Genomic DNA, 27,579 nt, shown 5'->3' with positions numbered 1-27,579 from the left:
TGATAGTGCATTTCAAACCATTAGATCCCGATCTATCCTTAGATCTAGTCTTCCATCAACCGATGTGATCTCTCCTTGGCTTAGATCAAGCAACCCAGAACCTGCATATCAGATCTCTTTCTCTCTTAGATATTCAAGCCTTGTCGAAAGATGATCTTGCCTAATGATCTTCTTCTCCTTATATAGTCTTAGGCCTAGTTCAATACCAAGAGCCAAAACCATAGTAACACAATACCATCAACTTCAAAACTAGGGATCGACACGCCCGTCGAGACACAATGATCCGAAATCATAGGCACAACTTCCAAGGACTAACCACCATGGACCAAAGATACTTTTCCACATACACGCGCTTTTTCTGAAACCAACTTGCGTGTACACGCGACTTGGGCTTAACGAACATGCGTATATGAACTTCCTTGGCATGCTGTACTAAGATCTGTCTTCTGATTAAGTTGCCATCACCTGTACCAACCTCTGAGCACCTGTACCATCCTCTGAGTGAGTTGCCATCAAGGACAACACTTGAATCATAATGCCAACAATACTTTTGCTTGATGAATGTACTCCATATGCCATTGCCGAAGATGCCTCTGTGCAAAGTCTTACAAAGGAGAGCCATGCCGAAAGATTTCATATGAAGTAAACCCCAACCACCGTCCCGCTTCGGTCTCGTGATGGATGCCATTTTGACCAAATGTATCTTTGTTAGGTGTGATCTTCCGCCCCAAAGGAAATTAGCAGACAGGGATTCGATTTTTCTGATGATAGAGGCCGGGAGGAAGTATAGATGAGCCCAGTAAACAATCAGATGAGTTAGAACTGTTTGTACGAGGATGAGCCTGCCTCCTAGTGAAAGGAACCGCATTTCCCAGCTAGAGATCCTGTTGTAGAAACGGTCCACGAGCCATAACCAGTCCAGTTGCCGGTTCCCTTTGGGTTTTAGGCGAAATCCCAAATATCTAAAACCCTCTATAATGGGCGCCATATTAATGCCAAATGTCACCGCAATCCATTGAGCCAGCTCCTGTTGAGAATCGTTGTGATACAACATAGATTTGGATTTGTTGATGACCAACCCCGTTGCTGACTGAAACTTCAGGAAGATCTCATTGAGACAGAGCCAGCAAGATTTTTGGAGCATGGCGCAGACAAGAATGTCATCAACGAAAAGGTTGTGAGACAGAGAGATATTCTTACTGATCTTGACCGGGAGGCATCGCTTGTCAGCAACGGCTTTGTTTATCTGGGAACTAAGCGAATTCATGACCAGTATAAAAAGAAGGGGGGAGAGAGGGCAGCCCTGGCGCAACCCTCTCTCAGCCTGGAAAAAGGACGACGGGATGCCATTGATGATAACAGAGTATGACACGTTTTCGACGCATGCCATCACCCAATTGATCCCTTGTGTCCTCAGCCCGATTTTTGCAAGAAGAATCCTGAGAAATCCCCAGTCAACACAATCGAAAGCCTTTTCCAGATCAATCTTGAGAAAGGCAGCATCAGTGTTTTTGGATGAGACAGAAAATAAACACTCCTGAGCCAGGGCAACAGCATCATGTATGTTTCTCCCAGATAAAAAAGCATGTTGGTCCTTGGATATATAGATATTAAGAACAGGCTTCAATCTTTCAGCGATTATTTTAGATATAATTTTGAAAAGGATGTTGCATAATGCGATGGGTCTGTAGTCTGCAAAGGACTCAGAGCTTTCCTTTTTGGGAATCAGAGCAATGAACGTCGCAGTGAAAGCACTGTTAATGTGCCCAGAAATGCGAGTGGCATCCACCATCCCCAATAAATCTTCTTTGAACATGTCATAAAAATGCGAGAAGAACTCAATCGACCAGCCATCTGGTCCAGGACATTTGTCCTTTTTGAATTTCTTGATCGCGTCATGTAGTTCCTCTTCGGAGATGGGCTTAAAAAATTGAGAGTTGGCCTCATCATCAAACATAAGTGGTACTTGGTCGATCGCCCAGAAGACATCAGATATGTCAGTCACCCTCCGTTTGTATTGATTCTGAAAATGTCTCGTAGCTTCCATCGAAATTTCGTGCTGCGAATGAAGAAAACCCCCGTTGCCGTCTTGGATTCTCCATATAGAATTTTTGCTCCTCCTTGCGTTTGCAAAGTGATGGAAAAACTTGGTATTGCGGTCGCCCTCCTTGAGCCACAACGCCCTGCTTTTGAGTCTCCAGGATGACTCCTCTTTTTGTAATAATTCTTGTTTTCTTTTCTCCATTGTTCTGAATAGATTTAGCTGTTCAAATGAAAGGCAGTCGAAATTTACTGTATGAGAGAGGGCACTTATTTCCTTTTTAATGTCCGCAAGCTCTTGTTTATCCTTCTTCTTCTGTCTAATCGTCCAATCCTTGGCCACTTCCCTTAAGGACTGTATCTTTTCGCGAAAAGAGGAAAAAGATAGCGCTTCAGACTGTTTTAGTTCGTTCCATTTCTTTTTTATGGCTTCATTGAAGGATACCTCGGACAAATAGACCCTGTTGAATTTGAAGGAGTAGCCTAACCTATGTTGAGGTTCCAGCCAATCAAGGAAGATAGGGCGGTGATCCGATGTGCGGTCATCTCCAGTTCTTGCAGCAGGCATACCCCATTCAGCAACGATACTTGCATTAATAATGAAGCGATCAAGCCTCTTGGCGATAAAAGCTGAGCCGATTCTGCCGTTCTCCCATGTAGGGCACATTTTACCTGGAATGACATCAATTAAGTTCCTGTACAGAAACTCAGAGCGAAGCCTGTCAGCAATGGAGTCGTTCTTTCGACAGTTCCCCCAGCACTCATCTGAATTCAGGGTAGCGTTAAAATCACCGGCGATCAGCAATGATTCAATGTCTAGAATCCCAGAAGAAAAAACTAAATCCCAAAAGGATGTCCTGTTCTTGTAGGGAGCATATATGTTCAATATATTGAGCAACTTTGATTGACCCCTGATATAGGCTGTAATTAAAATACCTGCACAACATTTGAAAGCTTTAGCCTTGACCCATGTCGGGTCCCATAACACAGCCAGACCACCCGATAATCCTTCGGCATCAGATGCAACCATGTACCAGGACGGGAACATTCTTCTGAAAAAGTCTATGGACATTTTCCTAGAATGCATTGTCTCCTGTATTAATTTTCGTTATTAATTTAAGTGAACCTAATTAATTAATATGTAAATATACCTTAAAACTTAGCATAGTATTCTTATAGTGAAAAGTTGACATTTTTGTTATAGTCTATTTTCTTTTCCATTGCAAATTTTCGTTATTAATTTAAGTGAACCTAATTAATTAATATGTAAACATACCTTAAAACTTAGCATAATATTCTTATAGTGAAAAGTTGACATTTTTGTTATCGTCTATTTTCTTTTCCATTGCAAATTTTTAAATATATGTGCTGGAATTCTGATAAACAGGAACGAAGTTAGATATCGAGCCAAGGATAAAACTTTGTGGGAAAGCATTGTCCAAGGTCATTACAGGATGTTAATATTTTGTAAAATGATGAAATTTATAAGCCCTTGGAGGCCAATCTGTTAATATTTCTAATTAAGTGGGTGAGTTGCAGGTGAAAAACAGTATGAAAAATCTTAGTACCCCTGGTTATTTAATGTGATCGAAAGCTAGAAATTCAAAAGGTTGATGACTGTCACAAAGTTTCGCCTCTTAATTCGACCAAATTAAATGGAGACATATGCGAGACACTGGCCAATCATCTAACACCATCAAGTCGGTCAGGATGACAGCCTTTATTATACCTTTATTTATAAATTATTATATGGACGTCGACGGAGGATTCGATCGCTACTCACCACACAACAACAGAGCATCAAGTAGAGGCTGATGACGACAACGTCATTGCTGGATCTACGATGGAATACGAGGTGGAGGTATTGGTATTGGGAACTGCGCAGTTTTTTCTAATTTCCCCCTCGTCTCCTGTGAGGACATCCAGCTGAACCATCTTAAGCATACTCAGTGCAAATTGTTCAAAGAAGTAGGTCTTGTTCACCGCAAAACTGTTAACAATCTGTTGCGTGCGGCTATCGTTGTAGAGATCCTCATCGGACGTAAAGAGACCTTCTCCGTTCTGCAGATCAACGTAATACTTTTCGTCGAATACATTTGGAGTGAGTATGTCTAGGTTGGTCGTGTTGACGGTCGAGTTTGTGGGACATATCTCGTCTAGCTCCTTTGCGAATGTAGCGTTGAGGGTGGGATCCTGCGTTGGATAAAGCCTGTCCACGAAGGCTGAGCAGTGACCAAGACCGAAGGTGTGCGCACCTGAATATTTATAAATTCATATAGCATGATCACCAGAATAGAGTCAAGGAATGGATTGAATTTACAATTTATTATAAATCATGGGTCTTAGCATTGAAAACCGACCTGACAGCGCTACAAGTTCCGTGAAATTATCGAAACCGTTTTCAGTGAAGATGGTCATCAATACAGTCACATTTGAAGCCGGACTTGGTATACTGGCCAAAGTCACCGTTTGATTAGCAAAGGTTAGGCTGTCTCTACGGCCCAATGGTACTAGAAACTCCGGTCCTCCAGCCTATTTGTGGCAACAGAAACACAACCATGGTTAGATCACATCTACTTACTGTTTTAATCGTGAAAGCCATCAATGGTGGGATGGAGAAAACTAATTACATTCATAGATTCAAGGGTTTAATTATGACAGTAGCATAGGTTTTTTTCACGAACAACATCTACCTTTTATTTGGAGGAATCGAAGTAATAATCCTCTTACATACGCAAATACACAAAAACATGTTATTACATACGCAGATACAGAAAAACATGTTATAACAACCGACCATACCACCACACCACCTACCGTAGCTGACTAGAGTAGCAAGGATTCACTGAAAGCTGACTAGAGTAGCAAAGATTCATTGAAATACTATAGATTTATTGAAATAGATAAATCCTAATGAAAATGGGATTAAGTTAGATTTATGCAAATTACTGTTTTACATATGTAAATTTCATTTTGTTATGTAATATCATATAGGGTAAACGAGTGAGAAGAGTATTTAGCTAATTGTATTTTCGGTAAATATTAAGTATCATAAATTAAATTAATTGTATTTTTGGTAAATATTAATTACTATACATTAAATTAATGATTGACTAGATGTTTTTTCATTTTAACTATTAAATATCACTTTATTCTCAACTAACCAACCAATCATTAACTTAATGCAACCAATCTATTCTCATCTAACCAATAATTAACTTAATGCAACCAATCTATTCTCATCTAACCAATCATTAACTTAATGCAACCAATCTTCCAAAATCTGATTACGGATCCATACACGAATCTGAAAGGATTTACTGAGCGGCACACCAGGAATGAGGGATAACGCTTCATAAAATTTTGGTACATTGCCCGTCTTTCTCATATCATTCTTTCTCAAGAATAATATAAAGCTCTGTAAAATTAATCCTTTCTATTTAAAACCTCTCTGATATTAATCCTTTCTATTTAAAACTTGCAAATTTTCTAAAATATCCTAACTGACCATGTTTAACAATATCTTTTTAAAAATTAATCCTACTGACAAAACCATCTTACTACCTCAACAGAAGAGATTATTCTTTAACAATGTCTAAGAACCTTTACAGAGATTCAAGTTATGAGTTCAAATACGCACCATATACACTGCGTAGGACGCCGCTAAAGCCAAGATATCAGCGCAAGAAACTACTCCGCTGCATTCGGCTTCTACTGCTTCTTTGATTTTGTTCACGATCTCGAGAGCCGCGGCTCTGAGAGTTAGGTTTGGAGTAGCTTGCTGCTCGCTCGGGTCACTAGACGTTCCGTTTAGCAAGACCGATGCGTCACATCCCTGACAGAAGGTTCAATAATGTTAAGAAGAATATGATGTTATAGGAAATAGAACGACGGATGAAGTCTTTTTACAAGTAGAGAAACCAAATCCTCTCGTTAAAAATGTTAAAGCAAATATCATATAGAGGTATGAACATGTCCACATTACCTGCACGAAGCAGTCGTGGAAAAGGAGTCGCAACAACCCTGGCGCCTGAGTGATATTTTGTTTCAACAGCGGCTGAAGAGTAGATTTCACAATTGACTCCAACCCGGGACAGCTGTCATTGTAGAATGTCCAGGAAAGCCCATTCACTGGTGTTGGCAGATCATTCGCATCAGCACCCGCAGATGATACGATGACAATGAGAAACATGGCAATGACGCATTGGGCTTCCATTTCATCTCCTGCTCTCACTTCAGTCAAAGACCTCCTATTCCCAAAAACAGCAAAGGCATGCAGATCCGCCGAGAAAAGTGTTACTCTCTTCCGAACACGCTATGATTACTTTTAAAGACCAGCCTGCGCAGGTCATTCTCTCGCTTCCCTCTGACCACCTGCTCCGATAAAAGGATCCAATTCGAAGGGCAGGTAAGAAAATATTAAGAATTAGGGTTGGTGTGAATTTTAGTACCGCGGGATGCGGGGGATGTAGGAGCTCCTATCAGCAGATTACCAAAGTATCTATCTTTTCCATGTGAACAAACGGTAGTTCGGATTTGTATATTTTATTTCTTTAAAGATACATATTAATTCGATTACCTAATAATATACAGATAACCCTCCAGAACAATAACCTGGGCAAAACTTCGCTGACAACACACCTTCCATTGCCTTCAACCATAACATAAAATAAATAATTTCTCATAGACATAACTTCGTTGACAACACAACTTCTATAACTTCCATTGCCTTAACCTAAAATAAATTGTTCCGATGACAAAACTTTTAGTTTCGTTGACAACACAGCTTCCATGGCTTTAAACAATAAGACGAAATGAATAGTTCTCATCACAAAACTTATAAGTTGGTTGACAACACAACTTCCATGGCCTTAAACAATAACATAAAATAAATAGTTCTCGTGACAACAAACCTTCTACTGCATTAAAAAAAACATGAGTCATAGCAGCACAGCCATTGCCTCTTTATATGGTTTCACATTAACTTTCCCTTTTTGAAATCGTTTTGACGAGCACCATTTTTATCATTCAACATAATGAAAATTTCCTTTATAGTTTATCACTAAAACTAAACCCTAAAGTATGCACACTTTCCAATAGTTAGAGAATTTACCCTAAAAATCTATTAATACCATTTGTTTCCAATCCACCTATTTACTCTAACTACGTACTGGCATTACCAGTTGCTGGCGTTGCATTTCCATTTACTTCCACCACTAATGGCGGTCAACAGAACCAAAGAGTGTTGGCTGTCCAAAGGAGATTTGGAACTTTGATAGGAAATAAAAATTAATATTGCTTTCATTCTAGGCTCACTGTATATCTTTATGAAATATTTCGACACTTTAACATTAATTATTTTTTCTATACAATAATCAATATTTCATCGTGCTAAACTTAGCCAAAAAAAAATCTTTATACTAAGAAAAACTTTCTATTGTTTAATTATGCAAAGCTTATAATAGCTTTCATTATGAATAAAGCTTTCTCCGCACCAAAACACTCTTCCTCAGTTTAACTCAGATTCATGTTAAAGCCTCACATACATTTGGTGATCACATTCTTCTCGTTGCGCTAGTGTTCTTGATACCAAGAATGCGTATAAATTTCAATATATTTTATAGTATTCAACTTACCATGCTGAATTCTCGTTGCAAACAATACTTGCGCGTAAAGTCATCTCAGAGGTTTTTTTTGTTTGTCATAGATGTGTCGATTCTACTTACAACTGTATAAAAAGTGTATTTGAATTGTGGAGCAGTGAAAAAATGTATATAAATTGTGTATCGGTGCCCAAGGAAATAATCCACGTTGAAAAGAAAGATTCAGAACTCTGCTCGTTGTTACGTATTTGTCGATTCCGTTGTTAAGCGTGACAAAAAAAATAATCGTAATTGATATCTGTTAAATTAAAAAAATACAAAAATCCACGCTTACAGAAAAATATCAAAATATGTCCTAACCATGGTCAGTTACAAAAAAAATGTTCAAAGGGCATAAACAGACCAGCACTTATATAAATCTTTTCGGAGTGTTTAATCTCATAAATACTAGTATAGATTTATTTTAATGATGAATCTAACATGATCTGAGGACGGATTTAATATGAGCAAAGGGATCAAATTTTTTTAGATGCAATTTTTTTTTAAAGTGGGAAAAATTGTTAGATTTCAGAAAAAAAACACATATATCTTTAAAAAAAGCCACTTCAAAAATTTTAACCATAAAAACTTATTTATTGTGAATAACTTCAAATAATATATATATATTCTTTTTTAAACTATATATATATATATATAATTAATTTTACATAAGATTTGTATCAATTCATTTTGAAGTATACATGAATATTTTATTATATACCATTTTTTTAAAGATAGATATATATGAAATTGTTAACAATGTATAAATTAATAATACCATTTCAAACCTTTTAACCATAAAAACTTATTTGTTTTCAATAGCTTCATATCATATATATATATATATTGTTTATACATATATAGAATATTTTACATAAAATGTGCATTAATATATTTTTAAGTATACATGAATATTTTATTATATACACAATAAAAAATTTATTTTAACATTTTTTTCTATATAGATATATATAAAATTGTTATATACATACATTAGTTAATATACATATTTGAAAAGTTTATTTAAATCTAATGTTGAAATATTTTTCAAAGGTATAATGTTTAAACATCTTACTCACACCATTTTTTAATTTCTAATTACTTTAGAAAAAATTATATCAGATTATATAAACAACTAACCAAACATATATATATATATATAAATTTGTCAATTCTATTTTGAGCACAAGCATATTTACACATCATTTTCATACTAGGTTGTAGAATAAGCTTCTTTGCTCAATAACTACCATCTAATAAATTTACCATTTATATAAATTTGATGCATTCAGTGCCACTATATTCTCTAAATGTATTTCATAACTGAAAAAATAACCAGGATCAAGAATGAATCTATTGCCCATTCAATTTCATAATAGGAAGTAAAATAAAATATCATAAGAGAGATCCAACGAGAAATATCGAATGTAAAAGTGCACTTTCTGTTAGAAGAATTTCAGATGAATAAAACAATGTTAAGATTAAACCAATATGTTACGTTAGCTTTCGCAGAAGCCACAACATGCACACGTGAGCATGATCTTTCGCTGCAACGGCAAAGCTTACCTATTGGAAAAATAATTAAACTTTTTTATACTAAATTCCTTCTATGTTGAATTTTGATGTTATAAATACTAAATGAATAATAATGCAGAATCAGGTATAAGAACCAAAGTTATACGTTGCATCCCGAAGAATAGATATTAAGGTTCCTGACATAAACCAATGCGGAGTACAGAGGTAAGCACTGTGGAGTGTGGAGAAGTGTGATTAGCAATACAAACGCACGCACCTCGGCACTCCACATTACTTTAACAAAATGTCTGCACTTGTTTAAATGCCGGCATGCAAGCTTTGTTATTTAAGCATGTTGAAAATTTTTTACGCGGAGAGGCAGAGGGGAAAGTTTTGGGAAGCTCTTGTTTAGAGGTTTGAAAAACACAGTACGGTAACAAAAAAAAAATTAGAGTAAAACAGAGTAAGCTTGGAATAATAAGAAAAACTTAGTATTAATTTTTAATTCATGAAAATATATTCATAAACACAGTAATTATTGTTTTAATGCATCCAAGAAAATTTCTCCACATTTTTTCTGGTTCTTCTTTTCTCTTACTTCCAAAATGACTTTTACATACATATTTATCTCAACGTACAATTTTACATTAATACAACATTAATACATGAAAGAGAAAATAATTAATACGTTGTTGTTGATGAGTGTGTGTACAATAATAGTGCAAGTGTTTGTAAAGTGTGGGCAATAATTGCGGAATGAATACTTGCCCATATCTATTTGGCAAAATACATTAAATGCCTTCTATTTTTTGTTGTGTTGCGGTTCGCCTCTGCAGGTGTTTGTGGAGTGTGAGCAACAAATGGAGTGTGGGCAACAATCACGGAATGAATACTTGCCCATATCTATTTACCAAAGTACATTAAATGCCTTCAGGTGCTTGTGGAGTGTGGGCAACAATTGTGGAATGAATACTTGCCCATATCTATTTACCAAAATACATTAAATGCCTTAAATTCTTTGTTGTGTTGCGGAATGGTTTGCGTGGTATTTCTGTTCTGGCTTCAGTCCTTCCATCTTCAAATAGAGATGCAACCTGCAAAAATACTTCTGACAAGTATGGCTGCTATCAGGGTGTTTATTGCGGTGGTTGGGATTATTATTTCCAACACTCCCCCTTAATCACAATTGCCACCATTGACAATTCCCAAACAGTTTCTGAGATAAACAAAACTTTCACATGCCAATGGTTTTGTGAAGATATCAGCAAATTGTTCCTGTGACCTGCAGTGTTGCAACACAATTTCATCATTGTTAATCAACTCTCTGATGAAATGATATTTAACATCAATATGCTTGGTTCTCTTGTGAAAGACATAATTTTTTGACAATACAATCGCTGAGGTGTTGTCGCAGAAAATAGTTTTCATTCTGTCTTGGTCATGACGAATATTCCTCAACATCCTTCTTATCCAAACTGCCTGACACATTGCTGCGGTTGCTGCGACATATTCAGCTTCTGGTGTTGGAAATGACACTATTGGCTGCTTCTTAGAGGCCCATGAAATGACTCCTGAACCCAAATAAAAAACATATCCTGACGAACTCTTTTTGTCATCGACACTTCCTGCCCAATCACTGTCAGCGTAACAAACCAGCCTGAAATAACTTGTTGTTATGTACAAAATACCATATTGTTTTGTCTCATTGACATACTTTAGAATCATTTCGTTGCTTGCCAATGTGTCCCCTTGGGTGTCTCCATGAACCTCAACACCAAACTCATTGCATACATTATATCCGGCCTAGTGGCAGTCAAATACATCAAGATGCCTATCATGTTTTTGTATAATGTTAGATTAACATTGTTGCTGCAATCTTCTTTGTTAAACTTCAACCCCATGACAGTTGGAGTTGGTGTGGATTTGTTGTTCTGCATTTTAAACCTCTCCAAAATGTCTGCCACATACTTTTCTTGAGAGATAAAAATGCCATTTTCTATTTGCTTCATTTCTATGCCCCAAAAATATCTTAACAATCCCAAGTCAGTCATTTAAATTCACTCTTCATGGCTTGTTTGAAATCAGCGATGACGAAATCATCACTACCTATAAAATTCAAATCATCTACATATAAGACGACAATAAGTATCTTACCATCGCTCTCTTTGATGTAGCAAGTAGGCTCACCATCACATTTGTCGAAACCATTGTCTAAGAAGTAGGCATCTATCCTTCTATACCATGTGCGTAGTGCTTGCTTCAACCCATAAAGAGCTTTCCTTAATCGATACACTTTGTTTTCTTGGCCTTCAACCTCATAACCAGGCAGTTGCACAACATATACTTCTTCTTTCAACACCCCATTTAAGAAAGTTGATTTTACGTCCATTTGATACACTCTCCATTTATGCTGCACGACAATCGCCACAACTGCACACATTGTCTCCATCCCCGCAACTGGCGAAAATGTCTCCGCCTAATCCCTTCCATGCCGCTACTTGTATCCTTTGACAACTAGCCTTGTTTTGTGTCTTTCAATCTTTCCCTCAATGTTTCTTTTGGTCTTATAGACCCACTTCACTCTAATGACATGTTTTCCTTTCGGATGGTTTACTAACTCCCATGTGTCATTCCTTTCTATTGCTTTTATTTCTTCCTCCATTGCCACAGGCCATTTTTCTTCTTTGACTACATCCTCAAAATGGATTCGGTCATCTACATGACAAAACAAGGCAAATAAGGAATTCAGACCAACGCTACTATCAAATTCATCTTTCTCATAAATTTCATTTAAATTTTTGAATTTTGGTCTTCTTGTGCTTACTAAAGATGGGCTTGACATGTCACTTGGTGTTGCGCTTTGCAGTGTGCTTGGAGAAGCACTTGCTTGGCTGCACGAAATTGTCCTATTATTTGTTGATGGTGTTACTTTCTACCTTCTTTGTTGCGCTTGAATAGGAGTAGAGGGAGTCATTGTTGAGGAATTACTTGTTGTTGTTAATTCCTCTTTGTCCTCATGTGGTATACATGCTTTGACATTGACTTTCTTTTCTAAACTTCCATTCCATGCTTCCTCTTCTATGAATTGCACATCTTTGCTAATTATGACCTTCTTGGTTAATGGATTGTAGAGTTTATATGCGTTGGATTCATCACTGTATCCAACAAATATACATTTCTCCCCCTTGCTGTCCAACTTCTTCTTCAACTCATCCGGGACATGTGCATACGCCACACATCCAAAAACTCTCATGTGGGTGACACTATGCTTTCTTCCACTCCATCCCTTTTCAGGAACTATGTTCTAGATGTTTTTGGTTGGACATCCATTCAAGATATATGTTGCACAAGCGATAGATTCAGCCCAATAATAATTTGGCAAATGGTTTGCCTTCATCATACTCCTTGGCATTTCCATAATGGTCCTATTCTTCTTTTCTGCCACACTATTTTTCTCAGTTGTATACCTTGTTGTAAATTTCTTGTGAATTCCATGCTCCCTACAAAAATGAAGGAAATCATTTGAGATGTATTCTCCACCTCTGTCAGATTTGAGGACTTTGATGTAGTGTCCACTTTGCTTCTCAACAAGAGCTTTGTATTGGTGAAAGAGCTCTAACACTTTAATTTTTAGTTTTAAGAAATAGACTCATGTCTTCCTTGTGTAGTCATCTATGAATGTCAATAAATAGTGGCTTCCACGAATTGATGGTGTCTGCATTGGTCCACATAAATCTGAGTGGACAATCTCCAAAGGTGCCTTTGCCCTTACTGACTTTCCTGCTGGAAATGTCTCTCTATGTTGCTTGCCCAAGATACAACTTTCACATAGGTTATCTGATTTTTCTATGAGTGGTAGTCCCTTCACCATGCCTTTCCTATGCAGAAAATTCAAACCTCCAAAGTTAAGATGTCCAAATCTCAAATGCGACCACCAATTTTCATCTTTGACCTTTGCTTGAAAGTTTACTTGTATGACAGATGCATCTTTTCTTTCTTCCTCTTGTGAGTTCACTGAGAGTTGTGGTTGTGCACCTTCTCTATGCAAATGTGATCTTATTTTTAGGTGAAAAATCCTATTGTTTGTCATCTAAACCCTTGCAATCAACTGCGTGGTTGGAGGTCTATCCAAAATTGTGCACACATCATTTTTGAAAAACACATTGTAGCCCTTTTGTATGAGCTATGTAGAATTTCCTGGAAATTCTCTACAAATCTACCTCTGAGATCTATGTAGAAAATATAACTATAGATTAACTCGATAATGCAATATACCAAAGAAAAATACTATAATCTAGTTCTACTATCAAACTTGTGGAAGCTTAAAGTTCGAGCTGAATCAGAGCTGAACACATATAACCATAAGAAGAAGAATCAATGCACATGAAACACAAAAGATACTCAGGGGAAAGCCTCGGCTAGAAACCCTACTATCTGTATCATCATACAAGGTGGAAATACATCAGAATTATACAAAGCCTTAGCTCTCACAGCTAGCCAGCTCTTAGTACAATCCTCCTAGATGCTCACACAAAAACAAATCTTCTCACAAGCCTTCTCCTCTGCCCTCCAAGCTCCTATTTCCTTGCGCAGTTTCTCTTGGGTGATCCTCCTGTTACCAAGTTGAAGACTGATCACTCACACTGATCCTACACCTTGTCAAAACTTCACAATCCTCTAGGAACCTTACCTTGACTGCATGGACGAGTTACTTTTATAGGAAAACACATGCAACTGATAGTAACCTATCTTTGACTTTAATCTCAACTGGGTATTTCTTTGAATAAATATGCATGAGTTTATGATGAGGGAATCTTTAGTTATCTGGAGTACACTGGTTGAGTGCATGCATGCATTAACTCATTGATAACTCATAATTAGTTCCTTAAACATTTTGGAACTAATTTAACTGGACTTAACTCAATAAAGAGAATTAACTAATTACAACTCATATATAACTCAATCTTATCTCCTTAATTAAAGGATAATCTCCTTAATTTAAGGTATAACTGTTGCATGACTTCAGAAAGATTTTTGACTTGAATTTCTCCAACTAATTAATCCATAATGAATTAATTAAGAATTTCAAGCAGCTAGTGAGACTAAATTCGAATTTTAATTCACATTTTTAATTCAAGGACAAATTAAAATTGGAATATTCTGGATTCTATTTTTATCATTTATTTTTGCTATTTTCAACACTCCCTCTCAACAAGAAAGGAATTCAACTCAATCCCAATCCTAAACCTTTGGAATATTCTTCATGCAACACTTCTCTCAAGTGTTATTTCTCCAACAACTCCAGAAAAAACATCCAACCTAAATCTTTATGATGCATCTGTCATCAAAGTCTCTGACTGTTATTGCCTGTGTCAAGTGAAAACAATGCGCTTCTGTTGACTCAGCCTTTATGCACTGTTGTCAATCCTTCTCTGCACTCTTTAGTATTTGATTGCTCTAGCCTCTGTCACTTTGATCTCTGACTGCATCAATCCCACTGATTCCTCCCGCTACTATCTATTTTGGGCTCTCGTAGAAAGGTACAATCCATGAGATAAAACATCTCAATGGACCCTGCCCAATTTCAGCCTTCATGCGACTATCACTTCACATCGCCCCACCTCACACCTAGAGGTATGGCTACATGTGATCCCTCTGCCCACTTCTCCAATTGTGACTCCTCCACAATTGTCTGAGACTTCTTCTAGAACTGCAAGTTGAGAGGTAATTTACTCTCCATCTCAACCACCAAGTCTCTAACATTTGCCTTACTCCTCAAGACTTTGCATGCATCTTGAACCTCAAGAGCATACAACTTCTTAACTCATGAACTGATCTGCTTTACCTGTCTGCTGTTGATGTGTCTAAGGAAAACCTTTCCCTTACTGAAGACAACATTATAGCCTTTGTCGTCCAACATCGCGACTGATACCAAGTTCTTCTTCAGTCCAGACACATACTTCACATCTGTCAAGGTGATAGGAGCTCCATGCGCCCTCTGGAAAGCAACTGTATCCACTCCTGAAACATTATGCCTTTCGTTGTCACCCATCTCTATGCACATCTTGAGGTATTTCTCCTCCATGGTATTGAATAAACTTTTATCGCCAGTCATGTGGAGTGAGGCTCCACTATCAAGATACCAACCACAACCCATCATCGATGAAACCATGCATGCGATGAGGGTAAAGTCCATTTCAAACTAAGAGGCTAATGCCTCACCTTCTGACCGATCCGAGGATCCCTTCTTGGACTTCTTCAATGGGAAATTAGTCGCATAATGACCCATCTCGTGACAATTAAAACATCTCACTTTAGACTTGTCACCCTTCTTCCCTCCATGAGAAGAATTCGATTCAGAATGGGATGCCTTCCCCTTCCCTTTCCTTGCCTCACTTGCTAAGGCCAGATTTTCTTCATCATCATCCTTGGATGAAGAACCATCTCATGTGCTCCTCCTGATCTCCTCTCGCATGAGATCCTACCACAGTGGTTCCCAATCTAGCAGTTTCTCCCTTCCGTTCACAGAGTCCTAGTAGCTATTCCAGCTCTTTGGAAGGCCAAGGAGAGCGAGCCTCACCATATCATCATCGACAGTAGTTATTCCCACACTTCCAAGCTCATCTCTGCAAGTGGTGAGCCTGTTCAGATATGTTGAAATAATATCGTCGTTCTCCATCTTGATTCTTCGAAGCTTATCCTTGAGTGCCAATTTCCTTTGGTCTCCAATGTTCTGGTAGAGGTCCTTCAATATCTTCCACATTGAATATGGAGTATCCTTCCCATGGAGACTTGAGACAATATGGTCTCAAACTCCCTCAAGGATGATCTGTCTTGCCCTCGCCACACACTTCTTCCACGCAGCCAACTCTTGTGCATTAATTGAACCTGGCTTAAGGATTTCTTGATCAATGAAATCCTTCAAGTCGTTGTCTTCTAATATAGCCTCCATGCGATCTTTCCATGCTATGTAATCCGAGATGCCTTCCAAGGCATACTCGAGTCTCAAGCCATAGAACACCATTGGCCAACCTTGAAGTATGATAAGAATTCGATTTTCACCTACAACCCCAAACATCAAACTTTGAATTCTCTTCTCTGTATACTGTTCACAGCTACGATAAACTAAGATCCGATACCATGTAGAATTCCGTGCAAGTTCTCTACAAATCTACCTCTGAGATCTATGTAGAAAATCTAACTATAGATTAACTCGATAATGCAATATATGAAAGAAAAATACTATAATTTATTTCTACTATCAAACTTGTGGAAGCTTAAAGATTGAGCTAAATTAGATCTGAACACATATAACCATATGAAGAAGAATCAATGCACATGAAACATAGAAAATACTCAGGGGAATGCCTCAGCTAAAAACCCGACTATCTGTATTATCATACAAGGTGGAAATACATCAGAATTATACAAAGCCTTAATTCTCACAGCTAGCCAGCTCTCAGTACAATCCTCCTGGATGCTCACAGGAAAACAGATCTTCTCACAAGCCTTCTCCTCCGCCCTCCAAGCTCCTCTTTCCTTGCACAGTTTCTCTTGGGTGATCCTCCTATTACCAAGTGGAAGACTAATCACTCACACTGATCCTACACCATGTCAGAGCTACGCAATCCTCAAGCAACCTTACCTTGACTACATGGATGAGTTTCCTTTATAGGAAAACACATGAAACTGATAGTAACCTCTCCTTGACTTTAATCTCAAATGGGACTTTCTCTGAATAGACATGCATGAGTTTCTAATGATGGAATCTTTAGTTAGCTGGAGTACACTGGTTGAGTGCATGCATGCATCAACTAACTAATAACTCACAATTAGTTCTTCAAATAGTTTGGAACTAATTTAACTGGACTTAACTCAGTAAACTGAGTTAACTAATTACAACTCAAATATAACTCAATCTTATTTCCTTAATTAAGGTATAATCTCTTTAATTTAAGGGATAATTGTTGCATGAATTCAGAAAGACTTCTAGCTTGAATTTCTCCAACTAATTTCTCCATCATGAATTAATTAATTAATTCCAAGCAGCTAGTGAGTCTAAATTCGAATTTTAATTCAAGGACAAATTAAAATTGGAATATTCTAGATTCTATTTTTATCATTTCTTGTTGCTATTTTCAACAAGTTGTCTAATGCTCATGAAGTTATGCTTTAGACTAGGGACAAAGTAAACATCTAAGATGTACTTCTTTTATACCTTATTTGTTAGGATATTAACTCTTCCTTTGCCTAGGATAGATATTTTGCTATCAGTCCCTAATGTCACTTCAGATTTCACACTTTCATCTATATTAAAAAACATTTGTATGTTTCCTGACATGTGGTTGCTACACCCTGAATCTAGATACCATATATCACTTTGTTTTTCTTGTGCTACATTACAAGCTGAAAACATGTTCTCATGGTCCTGATTTTCTTTTGTGAAATTTACACTTGGTTTGTTACTAATGTCATATTGCTTCTTTCTACATTCATTTGCATAATGACCATACTTCTTACAGTAATGACATTCAACTTGAGATTTATAATATCTCTAACCTTGTGGTTTATTTTGGTTTGGGATTTGACTTGGATTTTGATTTTTGCCTCTTCCATTTGAGCTTGAAGGGCTGCTTCTTCTACCTCTCTATGGGCTTCTTCCTCTTCCTCTAGCATATGATCTTCCTCTGCCTTGACCTTGACCAAATGATACTTGTGTCTTGAAGGCATGCTCCAATGAGGAGCTTGTTGCTCTATTCAGTCTATGTTCATGAGAAATCAATGATGCATTAAGCTCATCCACTTAGAACTATGAGAGATGCTTTTCCTCTTCTATGGCCACAACAATGGCATCAAACCTTGCTGGCAAAATTATCAAAACTTTTTCAACTATTCTTCTTTGCTCAAGTGTCTCAACATGAGACCTGGTTTGAGTAACTAACCCACTTACATGTGTAAAAAAAGAGTCTACATTCTCATACTCTTTCATACAATGTGTTTCAAAGTCTCTTCTCAACATTTGTAGCTTTGTTGTCTTGACTTTTGCCATGCCTTGGCAGGCTGTCTGGAGGGTGTCCCATGCTTGCTTGGAATTCGTTGTTGCTGCAATGCTTGGTAAAATGCTTTCATGAAATTCTTGGAAAATATAGAATAGGGCTTTTGAATCCTTCTCCCTGTTTTCCCTTAACAAGTCTCTTTTTGTTTGAGATAAGGCATTGTATGCTGCTACATCTGCTGGTTCTTGAAAACCATTCTCCACGAAATCCCAAATGTCTTGAGAAGAAAATAGGGCCTTCATTGCAATAGCCCAATAATCATATTTTTTTCCATTAAACTAAGGTATTTGAGGATTTTTCAAGCTTGAGCTTGATGTTACAATTTCTGACCGTAAGAAAAAATAATTTCTACTTGCTGGTAAATATGTTAACTCAAAACAATTTTAACTGCTAGTAAAAACACTTGTTTTTGTACTAACAGAGTTTAACCGGCTCGGATACCATGTTGAAATTTTTTTACGCGGAGAGCCAGAGGGGAGAGTTTAGCAAAGCTGATTTCCCAGCTCGATTTCGCTTATGCACAACTAGCTTTCGCGTAGCTATAAAGATAATTAAAAAACACAGTATTCACTAATGGCAATAGAAAGAAAAATCATAATAAAACAAAGTAAGATTGAAGCAACAATAAAAACTTAGGATTAATTTCTAATTCATGAAAATACATTCATATGAGACTGCGGCCCACTCACTAGGTAAAAATAAAGGTTTACATTGATTTACACTTCACGCGAAATGACGCACAGAAAAACACAGTAACTTTTTTTCACGTGCCCACCAAAATTTGCTCCACGATTTTCTCCTCAGAGACTCTTTCTCTTTCTCTCTTACTTGCAAAATGACTTTTACATACATATTTATCTCAACATACAATTTTACATTAACACATGACAGAACAAATAATTAATACGTTGTTGTTGTTGAGTGTGGATAGTAATCGCACAGGTGTTTGTGGAATGTGGGCAATAATCGCAGAATGAATGCTTGCCCATATCTATTTACCAAAATACATTAAATGACTTAAATTCTTTTCTGTGTTGTGGAATTGTTCCTGTGGTGCTTCTGTTCTGGCTTCAGTCCTTCCATTTTCAAATAGAGACGCAACCTGTAAAAATAATTTTGACAAGCATGGCTGATATGAGGGTGTTTATTACGGTGGTTGGGATTAAATGCCTTAAATTCTTTGCCGTGTTGCGGAATTGTTGCCGTGGTACTTCTGTTATGGCTTCAGTCCTTCCATTTTCAAACAGAGATGCAACCTGCAAAAATATTTTTGACAAGCATCGCTGATGTGAGGGTGTTTATTACAGTGGTTGGGATTATTATTTCCAGCAAAGCAAGAACATCATTTCTCCCAATGAATGTGTCTTTATTTGCATTGGCTACCCAATTCATATTAATACCATTGTTTTTAACTTTGAGTTCAATGTTCATAATATCATTAGTATCATTACGTTTTCTGCTAGTAAACACATTGAATTTATTTCTTAAATTATTGTTTTTATCTCTAAGTTTGATGCTTATAATATCAATTGTACCCTTCAGATCATTGCTGGTCAAATAAACGAGACCGCTGCTAAAATTATTGATTGTATCTCTGAGTTCGTTGTTAGTAATATGGTAGCCTGTTGCTTACAATGTCATTCATATTGTTGAATTAAAGTTCGTATTATCCCTTCCTTTATGGTTTCTGTTGAGCCTCAAACCTGCACTTCTTTACACATCCTCTCAGCCTCCTTCTCCTATTCATTTCCTTCTTTTGCCATTCATTCCCTCCATCAAATTTCTCAAATCGTTGTATTTTAGGACTTTTTACATGGTTTGCTAATTATGCTAATGACTGTTGTTGGTTTAGAGTTTTGGTTCAAAGTGCTGCGTTTTCGCAGCTCACACAGGGTTTCCGCAGCTGATCCCGGTTTCCGCAACCAACCCCGGATTCCGTAGCTGTTTTATTAAACGATATGTTCCAGGTGTCCTCCGGGAAGAAGAGCCACATGGGCAAGTTCGTGGAACCAAGGACATGGTGTGTGTCCTTCCAGCTCACCCAAACTGGTCATAAAAGCCCGTGGTCAACGAGGAGGCAAATACGGTCAACAGAAGTCATTGGCGGTGGCACGGCTCTGCGTGTTCTGTTTTGGAGCACGTGAAGAACAGGTAGCATCTTCCTCAGCCACGAAGATAGTGGGAAACATGAATCCAACAGCAGATTGAATGCCCACAATGACCGTTGCCTAAATCTGAGGACGCAGCAAGATTACGTGTTTTTACACAGCTGCTTGAATAGCTTAGTTTTCGTTAAGTTAGTTTGCTTTCCTCTGTTATAAATAAAGCGTCTTTGAACACTGGATAGTTAGTCAATATTGTAATCGCTTTGTAATTTTGAGCTCCCCATTGTACTTTTACATTTGCTGTCAATACATGAGAAGACTGTTTTACACTTAAGCGTATAACTGCTCCTTGAACCGGCTGAAGTAGGCAGAGGGCCCCTGTTTGCTGAAGCCCTGTATAGTAATCTTTAATTTCCTGCATTTCTCTTTCTTGTTTCATGTATAATAGCTGTACAGATGTCTTTTAATTGCTGCGTTTTTATTTCTTTTCAACATGTATATTAGCTGTACATAAACTTTGAATTCTGCTGATTTACATTTCTGCACTTTTGTTCATGACTGATCAGTGTGTTATGCAGGTTTCTTAGGCAAGCCCGGGACAGTTTTCTTTCTTTTCTTTTCATAACTAGTGGCATGTGTGATCATCTTGTCTAGGCTGCTGACCTTTATTTTTCTGCAGTTTGATTTTCATTAGTATCATTTCTTTAACTTGCACTTTACTTTCTACTCAGTAGTTATCAAGTTGTTCATTTATTGATGGTTCTTTTTCTATAATCAACTAACTTTATTGGAGCCAAAATATCACTTAGTGCAGCTTGGTTTATTTTGCTTTAAGACTCACATTACTGACCTGTTCATAATTGTTCTCACATGATTAAGAAAAGGTTAAAATAGTGTGATTTGTCTCACTTAAATTTCACATTGATTAGATTTAAATGAAGAGTTAAAATAGTGTAAAGTAGTTGTTCTTGCTTTTAATTGAGTTAATATAGATTTCATTTTCATTTTCATCAGCAGCAGAGATACTGGGCCGATGCCATTAGTCCTTTATTTGATTTTAAGCTTTGATTTTATTGTAGTTGTTGTTCAAGCTTTCTTGTAGAATACTTTTTAAGTTTTGAGAAATCATTTAGAGATCACCACAATCATCCACATTTCACTTGCTTTATTCCATTTCCATCACATCACAGTAGGAAAGATACATTTGAAAACAAACTTAAAAAAACTAAAAACGACAAAAGATTAAGAAAACAGTTACCTAAGTACATATAGTACACCTCACTTCATCAGCTTACGAACCCCAGGTTGACATTTAAAAGTTGCAATTTAGACTTCACTAAATTGACCAAACAGTTTCAATGTTTCAAGTATCTTTGTATCTAGTCACTTGTCAAATTGATGGACATTTCTTAAATGAATTAGTTCGTTTCTTATGTTATCGTTTGTAATTCTAGGTTCGCTACTAGTAGCATTATTGAGCCAATTGCCAATTTCTTATGAAACCATTTGATATCCCTGAGATCAAATCTTGTATTATTGCTTCCATTGTGAGGCACACTGACCCAATGGGTTGTTGTGAAACATGACAATGTCAACAAAAAGAATATATCATATTAATAGCAACGAACTCAAAGATACAAAAAATAATTTTAGCAATGGCCTCATTTAGAATATAATAAGTAATATTTTGCTGATCAATATCAATGTATTATGGCTAGTGATAATTTCATGGTGAAAAGAATTATATTAGAGCTAGATTTTATTATGCTACTATTGCTTATATAGTGTGCATTTTGAGTTGGGTTTGAAATCTGTTTTTATTATTATTTATATATGTTGATAAGTAATCATTTTAGGGATACAATTGATATTATAAGCATCACTACAGAGTGTGAAGGTGTGGAGAAGTGTGATTAGTAATACAAAATGTTTATTGTTACATGTGATAGTCAATGTAAATATGGATACTAGTACTATGCGTAATAGTGATTCATGTTTAAATCTAAATTTGTAGTTCTGTATTAACCTTAGTAGCTTGGGATATGAAGATTCCAGTGGAAACCATGAACATCCCCATTGAGATCTATGTTAACGTATAGATATGTCTATTTTTAAATGGTAAGGATATTGTGTGTTTGGCTTGAAAAGTGCATAAGGATGTTCTTAACATTTGTGTAATTATGACTATGAGTATCTATGGATTTTCATAACAAGAATGATTTAGCATTTTAAACACTGAAATTAGATTAATTTCTTTTTAACGAATTGGGTAGCTAAGGCAAGCAAAAACACATTGGTTGGGAGAAATGATGCACCTTCTCAGATAATAAACCTTATCTCCAAGATTTTTTTTATGCAATGCAGAGTGAGAAGGTGTTGGAGAGAACACGCAACAACCCATTGGGTCAGTGGGTCCCGCAAGGGAGACATTGAAAGCATGAAAGGAAGAAATAACATAAGCTTTGATCTCTGGGATACAAATGATTTCATAAGCAACAAAGGCTACAATATTACTAGCAATGAACCTAGCATTAAAAACCATAATATAAGCAATGATCTCATTGATTTAAGAAATGGTCCCATCATTTTTTCAAGCAACGGGATAAAAAACAAAAAACACAAACAAAAACATTGAAACAATAAATCAGGCGATAATACAAGCTTTGAATTTAATAATATTAATGACATTGTAATCACAGACTACCATATTACTAAAAAAATGAACTCAGAGAAGCAAACAATAATTTTATTACCGATCTTGTTGATTTAACAAGAACGATATCAAGGATACAATTGAGATTATTATCATCAATATTATAAACACAAAAGATAATTTAAGAAATGGATTCAATGAGTTTAGAAGCAATGAACTCAAGGACACTAATGACATTGTGAGAATCACACTCGAAGTTAACAATAGTAGTATTAATACGGATTAGGTAGCCAACGAAAATAAAGGCACATTCATTGGGAGAAATCATGTGCCTTCTTGGAGAATAAACCTTATCTTCAAGAATTTTGTTTATGCAATGCAAAGTTTGTAGGTTCATTTGTATTTCTAATCTCCACATTGGTTTTCTTTTTCGATTCCCAAATTTTAGACACACATTTCCCCAACTACAATAGTGTACACCTCTGTATTATGGATATGTCATCTTTAACATGCATTAATTTGGAAGAAAAAGGGAAATTTCATTTCTTCGCATTGGTTTTCTTTTTTTATTCCAAAATTTCAAATACCCATTTTCCCCAACTATGATAGTGCACACCTCTGTATTATGGATATTTCATCTTCAACCTTCTTTCCTCTGGGAAGCAAAAGGTAAACTTCATTTTGTGTTCCAATCATCTTGATACCACCCCTAGATGTCAATGAAAATTCACGCACACCTCTGTATTTTGGATATTTCATCTTAAACCTGTGTTCCTATGTGAAGCAAAAGGGAAACTTCATTTCGAGTTCCCATCATATTGATACCACCCCTAGATGTCAATGCAAATTCACTGCTTTCTTAAGTGTATGTTAATGAAGTGAGCATACATTTGTGTAAAGAACAAGCTTCTTTACCCATAGATTTACGCACATAAATTTAACCTGGTAGACTACAACATAATGTAGTGTAGAGGAGTTTGGTGTTTAAGTATCTAATCAAATGTGGCTATGACATATTTGTGAAAACTGGAATATGAAAATGGCTATAATGAATGAAATTGGAGCAATTCAAGCTTAGTGGATACTGAGGAGATAAAATATTTTGGTGGCCTTCACGTCTTGTCTACGAATAAGTGCATATTATGTGCTAACATACTTTGGAGTCTGGATTGCATATCTCTATTTATATGGACTCAATTTCATATTCTAATTTACTTAAGTAAACCCCTACAAAGTATTTAAATAGAGGAATATTTCTAATGCATTTCATTTCTTTTCTGTGAAGTTGTTATTGCAATTGTTTCCATGTTTGTACACGGTTGGTTGTGGGGTTTGGTTGCAAATTTGAAATTAAACAATAAAAATTGAATATATGAACCAAGTGTTCTTTTTTATAGTTTTCCCTCATGTACTCATTCCATTTGTGAACATAGATAGGAGCAGGGATGAAAGGTGAGTAACACAAGGATTGGGACATTGGCAGGTCATGTTTAGTTATTCGATTTTAAAAACCCAAAAATGATAGACACCATATAATATAAATTTTTAGATTCATTCTATTCACAAAGATTTAAATATTAATACAATATCTTATACCCCTTGATTTTGATATTCTAAGTTGTCTCTTCAATTACAATGATTCTTCGTATTCCACAACATAACTCTTAGTGGATTAGGTGTCCAAAATTAACCCCATTAATTGGAAGGGATATATATGAGTCCAAGAGGAGAGCTGAAATACAAACAATGCAAAAACATGTAAGAAATTCACTGACTATGCTCTTTGAAATGATAATATAAGGTTGGATAACTTGAGGTCTCAACTAGGGGTTCTTTAATGATGACCACCAACACTAGAACTATTGGGTTGTGTTATATTTTTTCCACGACTAGCTATCCTAGTTAACCGGGGGGTTAGAGGTGGGGGTGGATCCCCCCCTTTTTTGCGCCGATTATGCAGTGAGGGGGGCACAGGGGTTTTGTAGGGGTGGTTCGCATTCCTCTATGGGTTCTGGGGCAGTGCCCTGGGGAAATTTTTTTTGGAACCTACATTAGGTGGGTAGACCTACCTATGGTTTTGTGCATGATTTTCACACATGGTTTTGTTCTCGCATTGTTTATTTTCTGTGTTTTAGAATTGGTATGCAGGTAATTTCTGTATGGAGTTAAAACCTTCATTTGGTATCAGAGTTGTTTTGGCTTTGAGGGGATGCCTTTGTTGTTGAGGGGTTTCACTCGGGCCTATGGTAGACCATGTTCAGTGGGAGATCTGCGAGATCAATTTTGGTGGTGAAAGAAGATGGCGTGCAATGGAAAGATAGAGATCGAGAAATTTAATGGTCATAGTTTTGAGTTGTGGTAACTCAATATGGAGGATCTGTTGGTGGATAAAGATCAGTGGATCATGGTAGATACGGGTACTAAACAAATGGGAGTGTCCAATGAAGAATGGAAGAAGTTAGATCAGAAGGAAAAGAGAACAATACAATTGTGTGTCTCAAATTCAATATTGCTAAATGTATCAGGGGAAGCTACATCAAAGGCTCTGTGGGACAAGTTAGGACTTTGTACCAATCTAGGTCTCTGCTAAATAAACTGTTCCTATTAAAAAAGTTGTATAACCTATGGAGGAAAGATGGAGACTCGGTGACAGAGCATCTGAACGCATTTAATATTGTGGTAAGTCAGTTATTATCTGTTGATATTAAAATTTCAAATGAAGATAAGTGCATCAGTTTGTTGTGTTCTCTATCAGATTCGTTGGATAGTCTAGTAATTGCAATAGGTAGCAATGCAATTGTGTTGCAATTTGATGAAATACTCTCATCCTTACTAACAGAGGAGATGAGATGGAAAATTATGGAGAGCCAGAATGGTGATGCCTTATCTATGCAAGGAAGGTCCCAGAACAGAAAAAAGAAATAAGTCATTGAGTGGGAGACATAAATCTACAGGGAGATCTAAATCTCCAAGAAAACCTGTAAATGTTTGTTGGAAATGTAGAAAGGAAGGGAAGTACAAAAGGGACTGTAAATCTAAAGCTCCTGACAAAGGAAAGGGATCGGATGATGCTCTTTTTGCAGAGGCAAAAACCACCTTAGATGAAGGTGGGGATGTGTAATTGGCTTCTTCAAGTACACATGTAGATCATGTGGCATGGTTGATTGACTTAGGTGCATCCTTTCACTTCACTCCCCATAGAGAGTGGTTCTGTGAGTATGAGAAATATGATGGTGGTGATGTCTTCTTGGGGGATGAGAGGAAGGCTAAAATCGTTGGTCGTGGAAAGGTTAAGTTGAATTTGCAACGTGGAAGGATTAGAACACTTCTCAGTGTTCTAAATATTCCTGCGTTAGCTAGAAATCTGATTTTTGTAAAAAAGCTAGATGATGTAGGTGTAAAAACAGTGTTCGTGAAGTACACCTGCAAGATGGTCCAGGGAGCACTGGTATTGATGCAGGGAGTTCGGATTGGGACTTTGTACAATCTGCAAGGTAGCATTATTATTAATGGGTGCAATAGTCTGTGGTTCTTGAAAGTGGAGCATAAAGTCTAGTCGTCTCTAGAGAAAAGACCATGCTATGGCATCAAAGGCTTGGACATATTGGAGAGAAGGGCCTTCAAATACTTCATGGTAATGGTATGGTAGAAGGTATGGCTAATAGCTCTCTAGATTCTAATTTCTATGAAAATTGTGTCTATGGGAAGCCGAATCGGGTGAGTTTCCCCTCTGGTGGTAAGAGGGTGTTGTGGTATACAACAACCCCCCATTTAAAAATTTTCTTAATTTTATTCTTAGATGCCAAATAGGAAATAGGGTCCCTTTAGTTTGTAAAAAACAATAAAATCTTTACATATAAATCAATTTCTTTGTTTCTCATTTTTAAATAAAAGTGCTTAAAAAGACCCTCTAAAAACAACACACATCATATGCACTTAAGGTCAAAAAAGATTTAATCTAAATATTAGTGTAGTAATGTGAAGTTACTGCACAATCCTAAACATTAGGCTTCTTAAAACAATTCATCGGTGAACATGTGATTGCGATAAAACTATTGCATATCACATATTGTCAATTCCAATAAACAAGTTGTAATGGGCCATTTAGACTTTGTAATGCGATATGTATTGATCGCATATCGCAATCCCAGTAGAGATAGATAAGGCTCACTTCGGGAAATGCAATCTGATGTTAAATATAAATAAAGTGATAATAAAAAGAAAACATTATGCGGGTGGGTAAATAAGGATTTCCCCAACTCTTTGTGCCAAGTCATCATACATCGCAATCGCATAAATTCTAAAGGCTTTTAGAACATGGTGCCTACACCTCCCAATTTGCAATATGCGATGGCTCTCAGAATATTAAAATAATATACATTGAAATCACTCATCGTAAAATCGGAAGAATAATGGCATGCATACTAATTACGCCTTGGGAAAACTGTGATGCGATCTATTTATTGAAGCATTTAAGTTTGATGTTGTTCAATATGGTGAGGCATTAAGAACAGTAATGACTTCGGTCCTTCAAAGATTTTGGCTTGCGTGTTAATATCAATTCATGA

At 36.6% G+C, this 27,579-nt stretch overlaps 1 protein-coding gene across 1 annotated transcript; it reads right to left on the bottom strand.

Annotated features, from left to right (window-relative positions):
* Positions 1–3,775: 3,775 nt before the first annotated feature.
* Positions 3,776–6,321, bottom strand: LOC149248486 (peroxidase 12-like). The gene is made up of 4 exons (XM_089456052.1): positions 6,026–6,321; positions 5,681–5,875; positions 4,401–4,572; positions 3,776–4,295 (listed from the first exon to the last, which is right to left on the bottom strand). Exons 1-4 carry the CDS (start codon positions 6,254–6,256, stop codon positions 3,841–3,843), a joined length of 1,053 nt encoding a protein of 350 aa, XP_089312178.1. The 5' UTR covers positions 6,257–6,321; the 3' UTR covers positions 3,776–3,840.
* Between the last annotated feature and the right edge of the window lie 21,258 nt (positions 6,322–27,579).

This window comes from Pinus tabuliformis, chromosome 7, assembly GCF_031772625.1.
Source record: "Pinus tabuliformis cultivar Carrire ecotype Pingquan chromosome 7, CPIR1, whole genome shotgun sequence".
NCBI lineage: Eukaryota > Viridiplantae > Streptophyta > Pinopsida > Pinales > Pinaceae > Pinus > Pinus tabuliformis.
Note: the sequence above shows the minus strand (reverse complement) of the source record. Positions and strands in the feature narration are given on the sequence as shown.

Excerpts from the sequence above, each read along its gene's own strand:
- LOC149248486 (XM_089456052.1), bottom strand. The coding sequence starts at position 6,256 with ATGGAAGCCCAATGCGTCATTGCCATGTTTCTCATTGTCATCGTATCA. Across the intron at positions 5,876-6,025 it reads TCCACGACTGCTTCGTGCAG|GGATGTGACGCATCGGTCTT; the intron begins GTAATGTGGACA and ends ACCTTCTGTCAG. Across the intron at positions 4,573-5,680 it reads CGTCCTACGCAGTGTATATG|GCTGGAGGACCGGAGTTTCT; the intron begins GTGCGTATTTGA and ends TGCCACAAATAG.